A 16,983-nucleotide genomic window follows, 5' to 3' on the forward strand; every position below is an offset into this window, starting at 1 on the left:
GAAAACAAGCTGGACCCTTACAATCAACTGTAAGGTTGAGTGACAGACCCCCTGAACAGGCCAGAAAAGCAGTTGAGGAATCTACGTGGCATACTGTGACTCGAGGCAATTTTTCAGTACACTGTTTATTAGCTGCATGTATTGAGATTAAAGGAGTCAGTGCAAATTCCCAGATTAAACACGTATTAAGTACTTGTTTTATAGTTATTATCGTAACACATCTCCCTCTATCAGCATACAGTAGAACAGCTATTCTAAAGACCATTTTCATACACGAAAAGGCTTACAAGTTTGCATCTCAAATAAGAGGCCTCTCCAACACCCATGTTTTATTAATAAATTTAAATTTCGCTTCAAAAGAAACCTTAAGTGGAATGTTGTGATCAATTCAGTGGTCTTTAATTCAGTATGCTGCAAGTTTACTATCCAACTACAATTAGCTATTGAGTTCGCATTTGGTGTGCAACAGAAAAGGCTGAATAGCTTATACTCTACCAACCAGTTCAAAGTAAGCTGATGCACACAAAAAGAAAAAAAAATCACTGTTTCCTACATCAGTTCAGCATTAAAAGGTCTTTTATTTTTTTCCAGTTAAAAAAAACAATTGGGACTATTATCTCAGTAATAGCTTCCTAAAAAAGACACAGAACAGCAACTTCTTACCGGACTGCAGGTTGTATCTTTACACTGGTTTGGAATGTTCCTAGGCCTTGACTAAAACTGCTGCACTCCTAGCCATCAGCATTGTTTCAGATTGTTTGCTGTCTAGCATTGTCTTCAAAAGCTTAGCAATCCTCAGTAAAAACTCTTGTTTGTGCTCTTCACACGTAAGATGGAAAAGTGATATTACCACCTATTTGTATGGGAGTTCCAGACTATTCAACAACGAAGTCAAAAAATACAACAAGAAGTTCTGAAAGTTCAGTTGTGATACAAAGTAGAAATGTCCCTCTGAGCAAAAACAACCTTCAGTTTTGTACATAACAGTTAACAACAGGTAGCTGTTCCTTAACGTCACCCTTCCACACGCAGGAATTATACGAGGAGCAACATAGCACTTTTCTTCTTGCACATGCTATAAATGCAACAGAACTACCAACACCTCTATGGAGGCAGCTATCAATATATTCTCCCCACGGCAGAGAGAGTGCATGTGCACAAAAGTTAGGCACAGGTGATTTTCTGAAGATAATACCACGTGTACACGGTAAAAACTTGAGTAAAACTTGGTAATTTCCAGCTCCTAGTCTTATGCCATTTCTTCTAGACACCGCTGCCTTGATGAAAAGGAAAGTTTCCACACAAAGAAAGATTTCCTAAACGTCACGGGTATTAGAATAAAATCAGAAAAATGGGAGTTTGACAACTATTCAGGAAAATTTTTCATTAAAAAAAAGAAAAAGAAAGAAACCTTACGCAATGTAAACCCATTACATTAAATTTGTTTCAGTCGCTGAAAACCAGTGTTCAGGATACAATTTTTATAAACATGTTTTATTTGTCTTGCTTATACCATTAGAACTGTAACTGCTGGCTGTCATTTCCCTTAAAAGGGGAAATCGATTCAAACACATACTGGTGCTTTTCAAAAGATAGCAATTAAAAGGGCAGCAGCAGCGGGCATTTGAGATTTCTTAAAACCTTCAAGGCTGCAGGAAAGACAAAAGGACATGTGACCAAAAGTGTTATGATTATCCATTAGAGATTTCCATCAGTACCGGCATCAGTTATTCAGGTGATAATACAGCAAAGTCAAGTATTAGTGACAGACAATGTGCAAGTCATAAGGAATGATAGAGAGTACCAATCCTTACAAAAGTCATTGCTATCAAAGAAACTTAAATGTGTTTCAAAGAGATACCTAAATACTTCACATCAAATATACAGTGGCCATCCAGATTATAACTTGCATTTGTTGCAAAATTTTGTTGAAGTGCCAAATCAAAGCTTTTTTCTTTAAAAAAAAACCCAAAACAAAATGACACGATAACATTAGCAGTTACGCAAGCGATCTTAAATCCTTAGCACAGCCAACAGGACCCTGGTGACGAGGAGTGCTGTAGCTAAGGGCACTTCTTTGTCAAAAACTGGCTATAAGCCTACTTAGGGAAATATGCATCGCTACATATCTTTAACTGTTCAGTGCTTCAGTTTAACACGAAAAAGCTGAAATGCAGTTGCTCTACCAAGCCACACTTCACTTTTTCAATCCTTTCATGGGAACATTAAGTTTTGTCACATGAGGTTTTGCCACCACAGTAATTCTTTATGAATTTGCAGATTATATCCAAATTTGTTGCATCGCTTTCAACGTCAGAAGTGAGTCTTTGCTTTTTCCTGCCACTTCAGTTAACCATGGAGAGACTGGATCACCCTGAAAATTGCCTTTTTTGCATTATTCTTAGCAAGGGTGAGGAATCTGAATCTCATGTGCAAGGCTCAAGATGATGCTTAGGACAGAACATGCAGAGTAAACGTTGTTTCGTTTCTTTCCATATCCAGGTAATATAAAGCTGGCAACTGTAGTCCTGTCATTATGGGTAATGAAAGTAGTCCCTTTACAACAAACTTCCTGTAAGGGAGAACAAATAGATGATAACTCTTCTGGTAACATGTATAGTACACTGGCCAGTGTGTTTTGGCGTTTCAACGTAATCCTGTGAATGTGTTTAATTCACTTGCTGAGCGTTCATTTGAGGCATCCCTCTGTTTGGTCTCGGGGGCCCTCCACGACCTAGAAAATATGTGAGAGGCACTAGAATTATGCATGGAAACAGAAGAATAACAACAAAAAACAGAACACAAACCAAAAAAGCCCAACACACAACTACAAGCTCTGGTCTAAACAAGGTATTAGGGCTGAAGATGCTTTTATGTTTCTTCACATCAGAATTCAACAGCGTGAAGTCTGCCTTCACAGTTTTCATCTTTATCTCAATACCTTTCCCCCCCAAACCATGAAGCTGTAATCACTTCAAGTAAAAATGAAAAAAGATTAAGTCACAGAGATACAAAGACTTAAACTATAGAAGTTTTGAAGTAATGTAAGGCATTATTGGCCTGCTGCAGTTTTAAATACTGCATGCTAACTAAACACATTTTCACTTCCAATTTTTCCTTCCCCAGTTAAGAAAAGGACTGTCTGCAGCTCACAGTATGAGAACTGTTGATCACTTGGTGTATTTCTGTAATGTCAGCCACACATCACTGACAACAAATGTCAAGATTTTAATTCATTACAGCTGAGCTTTCCATACAACACTTTCAGCTTCACCTCAGTCTCACAATGTATTTAATTACAAGCCACAGTTCCACAGAATGGTGCCTTCAGAACCCAAAGTGCAGCCTCGAGCTGTCCTCAACGATAAGGCTCTCTGATGAGAACTTAAGATTCTCATTAAAACGTCTGCATGACACACAACACAACCTCATCACCAAAAATGTATTAGAAAAAAACTGCTTTTCTAATTCAAGCTTATTATTCAACTGTGATCAACCGAATAAGGACTTAGGTTGCTTTCTGAATACAAAACTCCAGGAACAGTATCAAAAGATTCCATTCAGCTCAGATCAAGTACACACTGCAAAGGAATTACCTCGAGGAGCTCCCCGAGGTCCACTTTGTCCAGAACCACGTTTGAAGTTCTGCTGATACCCATCCTGAAGCATAAAAATGGAGTTACTATACAGAACACGCACATTTTCTTGTTTTAGTAGTTACCAGTAAAATAAAGAGCTTTTAAAACAACCTGCACTGATGAAATACCCTGACTTCAGCATACTGCATTCTGTTTGTTCTAATTCATACGAGGAAAATAAATTCTTATTCCTACTGGCATCCAGCAGCTATGATAATGTAAAAATAATAGATTCTTTGTCAAATTACAGGATATTTTCTTCAATATAAATAAATTCAAACAGAACTAGCGTTCGATTTTTTTCAGCTACACAGAGGTCAAACCAGATGGGTTTCCCATAAGACCAGTCAACAAAATGAACTAAAGTGTCTAATGACAGCATCAAAATTAGCCACCTCATCTGTTTATGAATAACATTTGAAGATAAGCAGTCATTTTCCAGTCAAAACTTTGAGCAGAACATATATTTCCTACAGAATAATGGAATTCTATACAAATTTCAAAGTAACATCAGAAACGCCGAAGACAGGCAGCCCCAACAAGCTTGATAAGTTGATTTCAATAATTTAAGTTTGAATGTCCTTTCTCATGGAGCTTTGAAACCTTGAGAGTTTTTAATAATCCAGCTAACTTTGCTTCAGCTACTTCAGAGACCACAGAGTCAAACAGCTTTCCCAATTAGAACCAGTCATCTCAAATTCTGCTGTTTTTAAGTCTCTCTACTTTCTGTCGTCATTAGCGATAAAAAAATCATGGGAAAACTTTTCACTTATTGTCTTGCACTCGTGCTTTTGCTGATGCATGCATTTTTCTGGCAGCTTACCCTCTGGTAGTTTGAATAATCTCGAGGAGCATTAAACTGGGGCTGCGTATAACCACTGTTCGGAGTGTTGGAAAATGAAGGACGGTAGCCGTCATATCCTCCTGAGGAAAAACACACAAGTCTTTCACTTGGAAATGACAACCTGCTACACTATGCTACCACGTAAAGAAAAGCCTTAAGAGCTTCTAACCTAAATCTAAGGAAAAAAACAGTAAGTTTCTGCAAGTTAAGCAAGTGTTTGCAACATCAGTGGTAATACTGTTTCATGAAACACGAATGAAGATTTATTAACTGGGAAGAAAAAACCATTACGTGCATTTCTCCAGTATTCTGAGATTTACCTAACAAATCCAAAGCTAAATGTAATACTGGGATCTAAACCTAACAGCTGCAACCTGCAAGGTTGCAACAGCCAACTCAAGCTGCTTCTGAGTAAAGGTTCTCCTGAGAGGTGGGAAACAAGCCCAAGAATGGTCTCAGTCCCAGGTCTAAAACTTGCAATCCAGGTAGATTTTAAACAGACAAATGTTGAACACAGTACTACCAACTTTAATCTACTGTATTTTTTATTATACAATTTTTTTCAATTACTTAAGAGAATGAGAAAAGGGCAAGAGGATCCAAATCCACCCTTGAGTGCTATATTCACTAGTCTAACCCCTTACCACACAAGGAAACTGCATCTTTTCTGTTCTAACATACACACCATAAAGGCAAAGGGATCAGCAAAAACAAGGAGATGTTACAAAAGGAAGGAAATGAATGATTAACCCATCTCTGAGGACCTAGGCTCACAAGGACAGAACTCCAGAAGGAGGGATCTCCCAACAAGAGATCCTTCCTCAGTGTCAGTCAGCCCTTAAATGAGGTTTTAGAGGGCTGGGGCCTGGGTCCACCGCTTCCAGTCACACAGGTGAATTGCCTTCACCTGTCCTTCAGGTGCACAATCAGTGATTTAGTGAGTTAGCAGTCCCCATACACACCCTGGCTATTTCTGCAACACTGAAAGCCACGTAACATAATCTCCATGAATGTTTTCTATTTATCCATCCAGAACTACTGTATCATTCTTCTGCTCTTGTTAATTCATTCAGAGTAATGACTTTTGCATTTGTTCTTGTTATTTCTGTACAATCAAACCATTCTCAATATGATGAAAGATTAAACTTTTTCAAGTAGACTACTTCTACTGGGAATAAAACATTTCTGAAATATCAGTTGGCACACTAATTCACCAACTGATGATTGTGAAATATTCTGCTGGATACTTCCATGTTTGTTTGTACTTGAAATAGCAAACAAATGCCTCATCAAACTAACCCTCAGCCTTCAGTGTAGAACAGGAATAAGACTTCTTTATTTATATCCTAGAAGTCTAACCGAAGACCAAAAATATAACTGCTTAAGCAAGCTAAAGCAAACAGTATTTTCAAGTTTTAACAGGTTACAGAGATATCACTAGAGATAAACATCACAGTAGGTCAGTTTAACACAGAGCATCTTGACACAGTGTTTCCAGAAAGTAAAAGATGAGAGCATTCAATTCAGCTGTTTACCTCTAAATCCATTTGCCGGTCCCCTGTACCCATTCATCAAGCCACGAGTCCCACGTGATCCACCACGAGACACTCCCCGACTGTTGTAATAAGGCTGACTGTTACGTGGAAATCCAGTATTCTGCTGGGGAGGTTGCTGGTGGTTGCCTGCCACTTGATGGGTCTGGTCCGGAGAACCATGGTAAGTACCAACCACTGCGTTTGGAGCGAGGGAAAGTACCAAACAGAATTCTGAGCTTCTGCATTTACATTCCCACAAATGCTCTCTTCTAACTCAACGTACAAAGCTTTGAAGTTCCACTGAACGCATCAATAAATGCTTACCCATTCCATGAAAATAATCTGCAGAACAGTGTCAAGTTTCATACTGTGAGATAACTGGCAACAAAGGTGTATCAGCTCTGTGCCGCTTTTAGATTAAGTCAATGTCAAGAAGCCTCTGCCTATTCCTAATGCAGGTAACTTTTTTTCTGTGCGCCATTTCAATTTGTTCAAAAATTACCAACACACATACATACTGTAAAAATAACATGAGTTAACCCATTTCTGGAGCCTCCTTCCCTCTGAACTGGCAGACAGCCACTAAAAATATTTGCAGTCACTCTACACTCTCTGCTAGGCACAGCTGTGCTGACTGAAGGTGAGATTGTAGGAATGTTTTAACAGAGCTGCCATTTTGACTGTACAGGCTGGGGGTTCTTTCCTTCCACAGGACATTTCATATAGAGGAAAGCTAGATTTCATTATCCAAAAGACTTCAGTTCAACCTTGCTCAGCCACATGGTAAAGTTCTGTATAGCTCCCTGTCTCCCCAGCCTTCACGCATTCCACAAGAAAAGGAAGAAATGCTCATCCTTTAGGGCTTTTACAGTGGGCAGGTTTTGTTCTAAAGCCACTGTATTTTCATAGTATCAACAGTTGTATTTACTTAGCTGTTATAAAACATTAAGCACTTTATACTGCAAGGCGGCATATAAACAGTGAAAACCCGGTTCTCCTTCTTCTCGTCCATCCAACCCCTGCCCAAACTTGCAGGGAAGACCAAATTCAAGACAATAATCAGCTGCTTACTTCCTTACTCTGCACCTCCAGTAGCTATCAGTACTTCACCACTGTCATCTCTGTCCTGCATCTTTCACGTGAAATCCCCCTCTCCATCTACACTTTTTATCTGAGTGTCAAGTAAGAGGGAGGCTGGAAGAATAGCTTTATGCACGGACACTATATTATAGCTTGTTTGTTTTTCTTAACTTTCTAACTTGGAAAGCATTTTGATTGCTGTATTCAAGCTGTGTCCACCCTTTTAGAAGGTTCTAGATTTTTCTGGACCTTTATTGAGCCGTGAGGACCACTTCATATTTGTCCTCAATTCTAGCTTACTATTACCTCTTTAGAGTTTATCTGAAACACTACAACAAACTTTTTTTACGGCCTATTTAAGGATCACCTAATTTTAATATCAGCAGAAGAAGTACTCTACTGCTTTCATCTAAAAATAATCCTTAATCCTGTCTGATTTTCAAACACATATATATCTAAAAGCAGGTAGCAAAATTCCTTTGGCAGTTGTAGAGTTACATGCTGAATTCCATGCCCTGCTGGATACTGAAACCAACACTAGGGTGCAAAATGAAGCAAAAAACAATCAAAAAAACCCAGAAACAAAAACAAAAGCAAAAAAAAACCCAGCAGACACTGTTCAGAGGCAAGCATCTCTGCAAAACAAGGAACATTCAAGAATGTGTGACATGCTTTGCTACCTATCTTAGGGCTTCACAGTCTTGATTGTCTGCTCTACTGAAGCTATCACCATTTTAATTTTCTCTAAAATTAATTTACCTGTCTGGAGCTGTTCTTGCTGAAGATCTGATTGTTCTACTTGGTGTGGCTGATTGGAGAAGCTCTGGTTGTAACTGGCCTGGTACTGATTTTGTTGCTTAAGGGTTTCTGGCTCATTAACAGGAGGAACAGGTGCATTCATGTTGAATACCTATAACATTAGAAAAATAGCTCTCTGCTCCAATCCGTTTTTTTTATAACTTCTCATCAGATCATTTAAAGAAATAATGCAAGACTGTGAAATGAGAATACTCAAAGACTATTTTGTACAGTTACATAACCGATTCCAACCTTGTTAAAAAAAAACCCAAAAGGAATGACTACCAGAATTAAGTTGTTCAAAATTCACTCCCAACTTACTGTTTGCATGGATTGGAATGGAGCTGCATTAACATTGATTCCACTGCTATGCAAAGGTTTGCTAGATCCAGCTTGGAAAACCTGTGGCTGGGATGCAGTGGGAAGTGATGATGATGACGGGGTCTGGTCTGCATTCAGTGACATTGAAGCCTAGGAATTAAAACAAGCAACATTTAGTAGCTTTTGAATAGTTATCAAGAACTTTTTTTCTTAAAGTACAAAGGCCCTGGTGTAATTTCAGAAAGAGAACGTTCACTACAAATGGTTCAAAATGTTGAACTTCCATGAAACGGAACCAGCCCTATCAATACATGAAATCACTAAGTTTATTTTCAAATAAACAAAGATTAACATTTTTCCCCCTCTGGAAACAGTCATTCCCACCCCTGTGAAATCTGACTTACCTGAATCTGGTCAATTGATTCCTTCTGTGGCCGTTGCTCTGTTGTATGAGAAGGCTGATACATGGGTTGGGATGCAGTATATCCCTCACTTGTAGAAGAAACCAAGGGAACCTGACAAAATAAAAACCAGAAGTCCCCCACCTTGACTGACGCTCGCACAGACTTCTGCAACAAATACTGAAGAACTCTGAAATGCATCATCAGTACTCTCTTGTAAAAATATGTATTCAGCAAAACTTTACAACCACTATAAACTCAACTGAAAGTAGCATTCAAATGTATTCTGACTGCTCTACAACTCCAGTATCAAATATTATCCAAGCAAGCAACTGGAATGAATTCCTAATAGAACAAGTCAAAAACAAAAACAAAGCCTATTTAGTTAAGCTATAAAATCTTCTTTGAGTCTGATCATGACTTGAACAGATACAGACCATGATTCTGTTTTCCCATTTCTGTTTCAAATAAGCAAATAAAAAGTCACTTGCTTCTATGTAAATTAAAATACTGCCCCACATAGCTTAACACAGAAAGAAAACTACAAGGCAAAGATTGACACGTCCAATTATTAATCCATCTTGAACAGAATGCAGAGAAACCTTAAACTACATGTATTAGTGTGACTACACAGAGCAGTATTCATAACAGTATTTCCCCTAAATAAAATACTCATTTAAAAAAAGGACCACCTTTGAACTTCAGCTTTGCAATTCTGCAATAGTTAGGAATTATGTATATCCTGTTATAACACTAAGCAAGACTAAATTAAATTTTAACTATGAAATACAATTTACTAAGCATTTTACCTGCGTAGCTTCTGGTTGCACAGGAACTGGATTAGGCTGGCTAAGTCTTGACTCAGTATGAACTGCAATAAAATAATTTCACTTACTATATAGTACACTCAAACCTTTTAAAGAATCGTATTACTATATTATCTAATTCTGTTATTTGAGACCTCATCACAGTAGATAATTATTCCCCCAGCTTGGCAAAGCTACATTTGAAATACTGATTATCTTATCTATACAAAGTACCTTCCCCACCCCCCCAGGCATCCAAAATAACCCACTGGTTTCCAAACGATGAAACAAGTGTATTTCTCCCATTTAAAAAATATATGTTCCAACTAGGAGTAAGTGAAGACCCGAAGTCTTATAAGCAGTATGGCTCAAAAATACAATCAAATTTATTTGGAACACACCTAAAACACACTGCTATTTTACTCATGGTGATCCATTCAAAACAGCAGTAACTGTTAGAAATGTTACAGATGACCTGCAGGCTTCCCCAATATTTATAGTTAGGACTTCCTGTGACAAACCTGGAGGGCAGACCATTTGTGGCATGTCCAAATTCTGTGCTGGATTCATGGGCTGTGCAGATACAATGGCAGGATCGAGTGTCTGGTTCTCAAACTCCAGCATAGAGTCCTTAGAATAAAAATAACAACACAAAAATCAAATCCAGTGTATTGGATTTCTAAAACATTCAGTGTTTAGACTCTAGAAATGACCAGGTCACAAAAAAGGAAACCTAGGCCCACAGTTAGGCAGTAGCTAGTTTTGCCACTTTTTTTCAATTAAGATACTAAGAATTCCAAAAATATTCATCACAATGAAAATTAAGCTCGTGTACATAAATCAGAGCTCATTTCACAAAATAGTAATAGTCAGGGAGAACAGGAGATGATCTGGCTCTTTATTCATATTTACCCAAAATTGGCATTTTCACTTTGTAGGAAACGAACCAACAAATTTAAGTGCATGCCTCAGTTGTTACCAAGTTGATTACTCTTTCTTTATGGAGTAAGAAGATAAGCTTTTCCTGATACATTCACTTACTTCCCAATGCATTTCTAGTTGGTTACAGTTTTAAAGGTGATAAGATGCTAAGAAACTTAAGGAAACCTTTTTGGTTTAGAAAGTCTCCAAAAACTATCCTGATTTTGTAGAATTTTCTCATACGACAGATTTTTAAGCTGGCTTAAAGAAAGGCTATTTTATAGCTGTCTCACTTCAGCACAATACAATATATTCTCCTGTCCACAGCTTTCCACCTTCTCTGCTGAGGACAAAAACTGGAAAGCTTAACAGCATTTTCATTGTACTGTGACAGTGATACAAGTCTGTGGGCTTTGAATGTTTATAAGACCATTGTATTTTTCAAATAATCCACAACAGGCTCTTCAAATAACTAAAAGCCAGACAGGAGGAGCAATTTTGGTTTTTGGCTTGTGAATACCACAGGAGGTTCATCATACCTGCATGAAGTTATATGGACCCTGCATCTGGGCCATAAGGTCCTGTACTCTCTGTCTTCTAACAAGAGGATCTGCTTGAGCCACAGTAGTGAGTGTATGAGGTTCAGGAACTGGAGGAGATGTAGCCTGTGTCTGTTGCTGCAGTGAATTTACAACCTAGTAAGAAACAAACAACTAACTGAAATTTCAGCTTAAGGTAACAACTGAGACAGTAGCCATATATTGCAATAATCCATTTATTCATTACGGACATAATTACTGTAGCATTCTCAAAGAAAAATGCTACACCCTCCAAAAAAAGCAATCTGTGCACTTCTTAAGATTAGAAAGCTTAGACTGCATTTTATTTGCTTACCACGTATTCCTCATTGAACAGATTTTTTAGCACTGTTCTGAACATTATAGGTATGTATTTCTTAGCACGAGGTCTAAGAAAACCACTTATCTTGGAAGTTCAAAGTCAGGGATAACCCAGTTCCAGAAAGATCAACACATGGAAAACATTTTCTTATACTTTTTTAGTAAGTATAAATAGAGTCTGAACTTGTGAGTCCATGGCTATGTCTTTCTAAAATACTGCCCTAGCTTAACTAACTTCTCATCTCGGAGAACAGCAGACAGCATCACCTGGCAGAAAGACTGCAAGACAAGCCCTGGAGCAGTAAAACACAGCAGTCAAGAAAGCTCAGAGACAGAAAAATGGTAAGAACTTCCTCAAACAACATGGCAGACAGATTTACAAGTCAAATGTAAAGAAAGAGAAGATAAACAGTTAAACGCATTCAAATACCACCACAATGAAGATACCAGAGCAACCAGGAAAGCTAAATATGAGCATGTAATCATAGCCATCACCAACTGGTTTAAAAACATTGTTATAAGGATGACTAAAGTGCACAGGAGGTAGCAGCAGTTCTGCCCTTCTGACCAGTTTTGCTTCTCAGCTAACTCCCATAATACATAAGCACCATTTGCAATTTGCAGTCACATCAATAACTATTCTTTTGAAAGATATTGTCAAGAACTTCTCTACTGCTTCTTTACTCCCATGAGCTTAACATTAGTTTATCTAAATACACAAGCAAGATAAACTTACAGTAGAACAGGATTTAAATTAGCATACATACATCTGAAAGTTCAGAATAATTAGATTTACATAAAACAGCTGGATTCTCACTAGGCTTTCAGAAGACATTTTGTACAGCAGTCACAGTGAGGAACAAGACCTGTCTTATTATCACAGGTCTGAACATTAAACTGTAGCTCCCTCAATCCAACCTCATAGCCCAGAATTCACTACTTTAGAACTTCTCAAAGAAACATCACACATCCTCCAACATGACCATCCCTTGCCCGTGCACGGTTCTCATGTTACATTTTGCACATGTAGGCATCTGGCAAATTGCAGCAGATCTTTACCAATTCTCTAATAACCTGTGACAAAGATAAATCTTTCAGCAAATGTAAAAGCCAGCTATGACTCTGCTTTCAAGAGTCCCTTCATACCGAACCCTCTCTTATAATTAGCCGTACAACAACGAGCATGACAGCTCCGGTCTATTATACTACCAGTTCCTCAACTGCCAATTAGGGGCTACTGCCAAGTAAGAAAGCCCCATGAATGGAAAAAGAAGTACTTTTGAAAACATCAGCTAGAGTACATATACAGTCTTTTCCTATTACAAAGCTTTAGAACAAAAGAAAACGAAAAAGCAACCAGATGACCAGATAGAACCCAAGGGGAAAACCAGCAGTACTCATCACCAATGTAATTACTACTAGAAAATGTTATCACTCAACTTAGGAAGTCCAAATCGCTCAAAAGCATTTATTACCTTCATGAAAAAAAAAAAAAAAACAGCTGCCAGAATAATAAAAAACACAGAATAGGAACAATTTTATTTGCTTTACTTTTTCAAAAATAGTGCAGCCATATCTTCCAAAGGTGCTTAATATTTTCCACCTTCTTTCAGATCTTATAACATTAAAAGGACTAGTTCATTTAGTCTTAGTAAGACTACCAAGTACTTTGCCCTATTACTTAGCTGGATAAACCTAATAAACTAAACTTAAAAAAAAAAATCAAGTTTTGCTTATTAATCTGCCAATGCACAGGCTGTAGCTCTAAACTTAATGTCAATTTAAATGCAGTCTGCTGCATGAAAACTACTCAAACATAAGGATCATTAATTAAAAAGCACACATTATTTTTTTAAAGCAAATTATTACCCTACCACATATCTCCCTTCATCCTAGGGTAGAGAGAGAGCATCAAGTAGAAACTTCTTTTAGGAGAGCTGAATTTCTGAACAGCGTAGCAGTATTTGACTCATCACACTGTATGCCAAGTTATTCATTAGGCAGAGCTAACTAAGATGTACCATCATCTTTCTTAAGGATAGTTCTTTTTCTTCCCCATAAGGAATGGGATTTTGGTGCAAGCAAGAAGAGCACAGTCATTTCAAAGACTGTTATTCTCAATTAACCTTTTTTGTGTTAAATTCAGGGAAAAAAAAGTTCTTAAGTAGTGGTCTTCAACTCTAAATTATTCTAAATTGCTCATTTGTTCTAGAAATTAGGACAGAAAGGAGAACGAAGCACTTACTGCTTTGTATTATTTCAGGAAAAAATGGTTGATATAATGGATTTTGCTGGCTAGTGCAAAGGTATGGAAAACTGGAATTCCTGAATAGTCTGACAGAAAACTACACATCATAACTTTCTCATGCTTCTATGGGCACTCCATATTACTATTCCCAAGAGTAAGCGTCTCAAGTTTTCAATCCTGTAATAACAGTCTTAATACTTGAAGAGTACAAGGAAGCACATCAGGCTTCAATCGTAATGACAATTTGTGTACTCTCATTTTTTCATCCATACTACTTACCTCAAGGAGTACAGAGAACTCAACCTCTGAGCTACACTGTATATTTGGTTTAAACACAGATGCGATTATGCTTCAAGACAGACTGAAGCCAACCAAGCTTCAACATTGAGATAGTGCATCTCCCATGAACACTGCGATTGGACATCCCTCGAACGGTTCTTCTTGGAACATTTCTCTAGTTTTCAAGAGGTTTCTTGAACCATATTCAGTAGCAATGGTTTCTCAGAGTATGGTTAAGTGGAAGAATGGAATAGTGTGAGAAGGTACTACTAAAATCTTTCACATACGTGGCAAAGTTAGTTACAGAAGTTTCACACCCTTCCTAAGTATTATTAAATCTCTCAGTGGTGTACAACAGCATTAGACATAAGCATTAGACATAACAATGTAAAACCAGGCAGAATAGATAACCATGTCAAAATAACACCTCTTTTTTTCATCATTTGAAGAGATGATGAATACTTATTTCACTCCAACACATTAAGAACCTAAAGGCACCAAGAGTGTCTAAGTGACGTTCTGGAATTTGCTGCTGCAGAAAACTGTGGTGACCCAAAAATTAGATCTCCAGCATCTGAAGGGCGTTGCTCAGTCCTAACCAAGGTCCAACATTACCCCATGTGATTTTTCAGTGTATGAAGGACATAAATTGTATACACAGCTAACTCTAAATCACTAAACTAGGAAAAGATCCCAACAGCAACATACAAGAAAAATCACAAAAATGTCACTCAACTGCAAAATAGCAATGAGTTAAACATGTTAAGAACTGTGTTTCTTGAAAGCAGAAATGTACATACAGGTGTATTTTAACACTACAATATATGCATATGCAATCTGGAGTAGGTATTAACTGAGGTATTATCCTGCTTGATCTCTATGGAACTGCACAATGGAACACACAACTGCATATTATCAGCAGATATGCAGATAAACGTACATTCTACATTGGCACAAAAGTCATCTTAGAAAAAAAAAAAATCTTCCAAAAAATGTTTTTAAGTCTTTGGAAGTCCAAATCTTTATCCTGCATTTTACCACACAAGCCACATTGAACAAAGCAAGCTCTCCGCAGACTTAGCCAGGCTGCATCTTTTTATTTTAATTACTCCTGAGCTACATATACAGATCAAGAGTGAGGGGTCATTTCAAGCCTATTTAAATATACACTTTCATACATGTTAAGGGGGAGAGGGTGAAATACTACAACTCATCACAAACTGCGAGTCAGTGGAAACAGGGATTACAACTTTACCTGCAGTACACAAGATCTTACCTCAACCGTTTCAACTGTCCACTCATCTACCTGTTCCTTCTCACTACTGCTGAACTGAGTCTCTGCCATGAATTGTCTGTTTACATACTAAAATAAAAATAAGAAAGGGTATGAAAGTAAAAGTAAGTGGCATTAAAGCTATACAAAATGACAATCTTTCTAGCGAGTAATACCTCGGTCGATTCAACTTCAGTAGGTTCAGTAAACTCTTCTGCTGCATCAGGTTCTGTCAGAAAAACAGACCATTTATGTAAAGGAAACAAACAAATGACCCATGAGACATTACAGACTACATTTACATTATCAAAAACACATGCTCTGAAAATGTGAAGATAGCTAGTATACAGGAGCAACTAGGTGCAGAATGAACAGATGCACATTTACTCTTGTGTTAATATCTAACACTGTAAGCATGCTATATATTAAGAAAGGAGCTGTTTTGACATACACCTTTAAGCAGATTGGATTCTGATTACATCTGAAATTACAGCCTCAATATAACTTCTATAGTTAAGTATCTGCTGAGCTCAAAAACAAATCTAATGATAAAACACAGATAAAATAAAACATCTTCCTGAGAATTAAGAATGTCAAAACAGAACTAAGCACAAACAAAGATTCTTGAACTGCTGAAAATAAATTAATAAAACAAAATAAAACAACAACTCTCATTAAACTCTTACTTTCTTACTCTTACTTACATTAAGCTCTTCTTAGGAGGAATTACATTCTGCTACCTCCAAATTTAATTTCATCCACAGCATATTCAGAAGGACAAAAAAAAGGCAGCAATGTTTTCTTCCAACAATATTCTCAAATTCGTTGTGTGTAAACATACTTCAAATACTTCTCTCTTCTAAAAAATAGTCTGGACTAAGTGGTTGGAATAACGGCAAAATGGAAAGGCTCTGGCAGCTAGAACTCAGATCTTTTGATAGTTTCAATATTACAAACAAAACGTTCCCTGTAACAGTTGGTAAAGTGAAGTTCAATAGCAAAAAAAATAGGAAAGAGATGCTGAAAATAATTCACATCTGCACAAAACTGCTAACTTCTAAATCATTCTATTCTGGCTTCGGTTCTTATTTCAGCAAGTGACATACTGGACAAATGCTGACAGATGCATTCAAAAAGAAATCCTACCAAGTGGTAGGATTCTTCCTCCATTCAGCTGACGCTCCACAGCTAGAAGAGCCAGCCTTTCCCTGCACGTAACTGAGGACATTTTACAGTGTGATTGTTAGAAAGGATTATGGTCCTTCCAGAAAAGTAGCTTGCAAGAGTAACCCTTACAGATCTCTTCCGAAACACTGCTCTGCTCTTCTTTTGTCATGTCTCAGAATTGGGTCTAACAAAGGGCTGACCGTCCCTATATATGTTGCCCAGCTGTTTATGTATCTGGTAATCCAGGAATTATATTTCTATTCACAACACTTATGTACGTAAAATTACATCTGCAATTTAATTACTCTGACGAATCCAAAGAGACCTGACAGTACAGCAAAACATGCTGATAGACCTCATTCTTACCAGCTTCTGCTACAGTGTCTTCTACTGCAGGTGTGGGTGCCGCCTCTTCTTCCTCACATAATCCATTCTGATGGTTATGGGTGCTATCAAAGTAACTAGTTTGAAGAATACGCTCAACAACTTCCTTTAGGGCTTTATCTGGGGAAAGAAGTTAAAAATTAACAGCCACTCAACTCTCCTTCTAATCCTTATCCTAATCATTTTCCTTTCTTCTCAAAGATCCCAAGTACATGTTATTGCCCTTTCGCTAGGAAAATACTGCCACCCCAAACTGTTACAGAACTGCAGTTTGTATTATTAGATCATACTAAATAAACATACTGTCTGCTTTAATTTAGACAGAATTCTGAAGGGCAAAGAGGATCTTAAGAATATGCAACACTCTTCAGAAGATTAGTGAAATACAT

The 16,983-nt window shown here is 37.5% G+C and overlaps 1 protein-coding gene across 3 annotated transcripts in view; it reads right to left on the reverse strand.

Annotated features, from left to right (window-relative positions):
- Positions 1-1,478: 1,478 nt before the first annotated feature.
- CAPRIN1 (cell cycle associated protein 1) overlaps positions 1,479-16,983 on the reverse strand; it is a 30,681-nt gene continuing 15,176 nt past the window's right edge. The window contains exons 7-19 of one of the 3 annotated variants that reach the window (XM_065754982.1): positions 16,577-16,714; positions 15,220-15,272; positions 15,047-15,133; positions 10,884-11,039; positions 9,945-10,053; positions 9,427-9,488; positions 8,621-8,731; positions 8,217-8,366; positions 7,857-8,007; positions 6,018-6,212; positions 4,462-4,562; positions 3,597-3,660; positions 1,479-2,734 (exon numbers count right to left, since the gene is read on the reverse strand). In XM_065754982.1, the coding sequence (XP_065611054.1) occupies positions 2,670-2,734; positions 3,597-3,660; positions 4,462-4,562; positions 6,018-6,212; positions 7,857-8,007; positions 8,217-8,366; positions 8,621-8,731; positions 9,427-9,488; positions 9,945-10,053; positions 10,884-11,039; positions 15,047-15,133; positions 15,220-15,272; positions 16,577-16,714 (1,442 nt within the window). In that variant the 3' untranslated portion in view covers positions 1,479-2,669. The remainder of the gene's footprint in view (positions 2,735-3,596; positions 3,661-4,461; positions 4,563-6,017; positions 6,213-7,856; positions 8,008-8,216; positions 8,367-8,620; positions 8,732-9,426; positions 9,489-9,944; positions 10,054-10,883; positions 11,040-15,046; positions 15,134-15,219; positions 15,273-16,576; positions 16,715-16,983) is intronic. The other 2 variants (XM_065754986.1, XM_065754985.1) reach the window with 2 other exon arrangements.

This window comes from Cyrtonyx montezumae, unplaced genomic scaffold (assembly GCF_038088225.1).
Source record: "Cyrtonyx montezumae isolate F1298 unplaced genomic scaffold, pur_monq_1.0 scaffold_10, whole genome shotgun sequence".
Taxonomy (NCBI): Eukaryota; Metazoa; Chordata; class Aves; order Galliformes; family Odontophoridae; genus Cyrtonyx; species Cyrtonyx montezumae.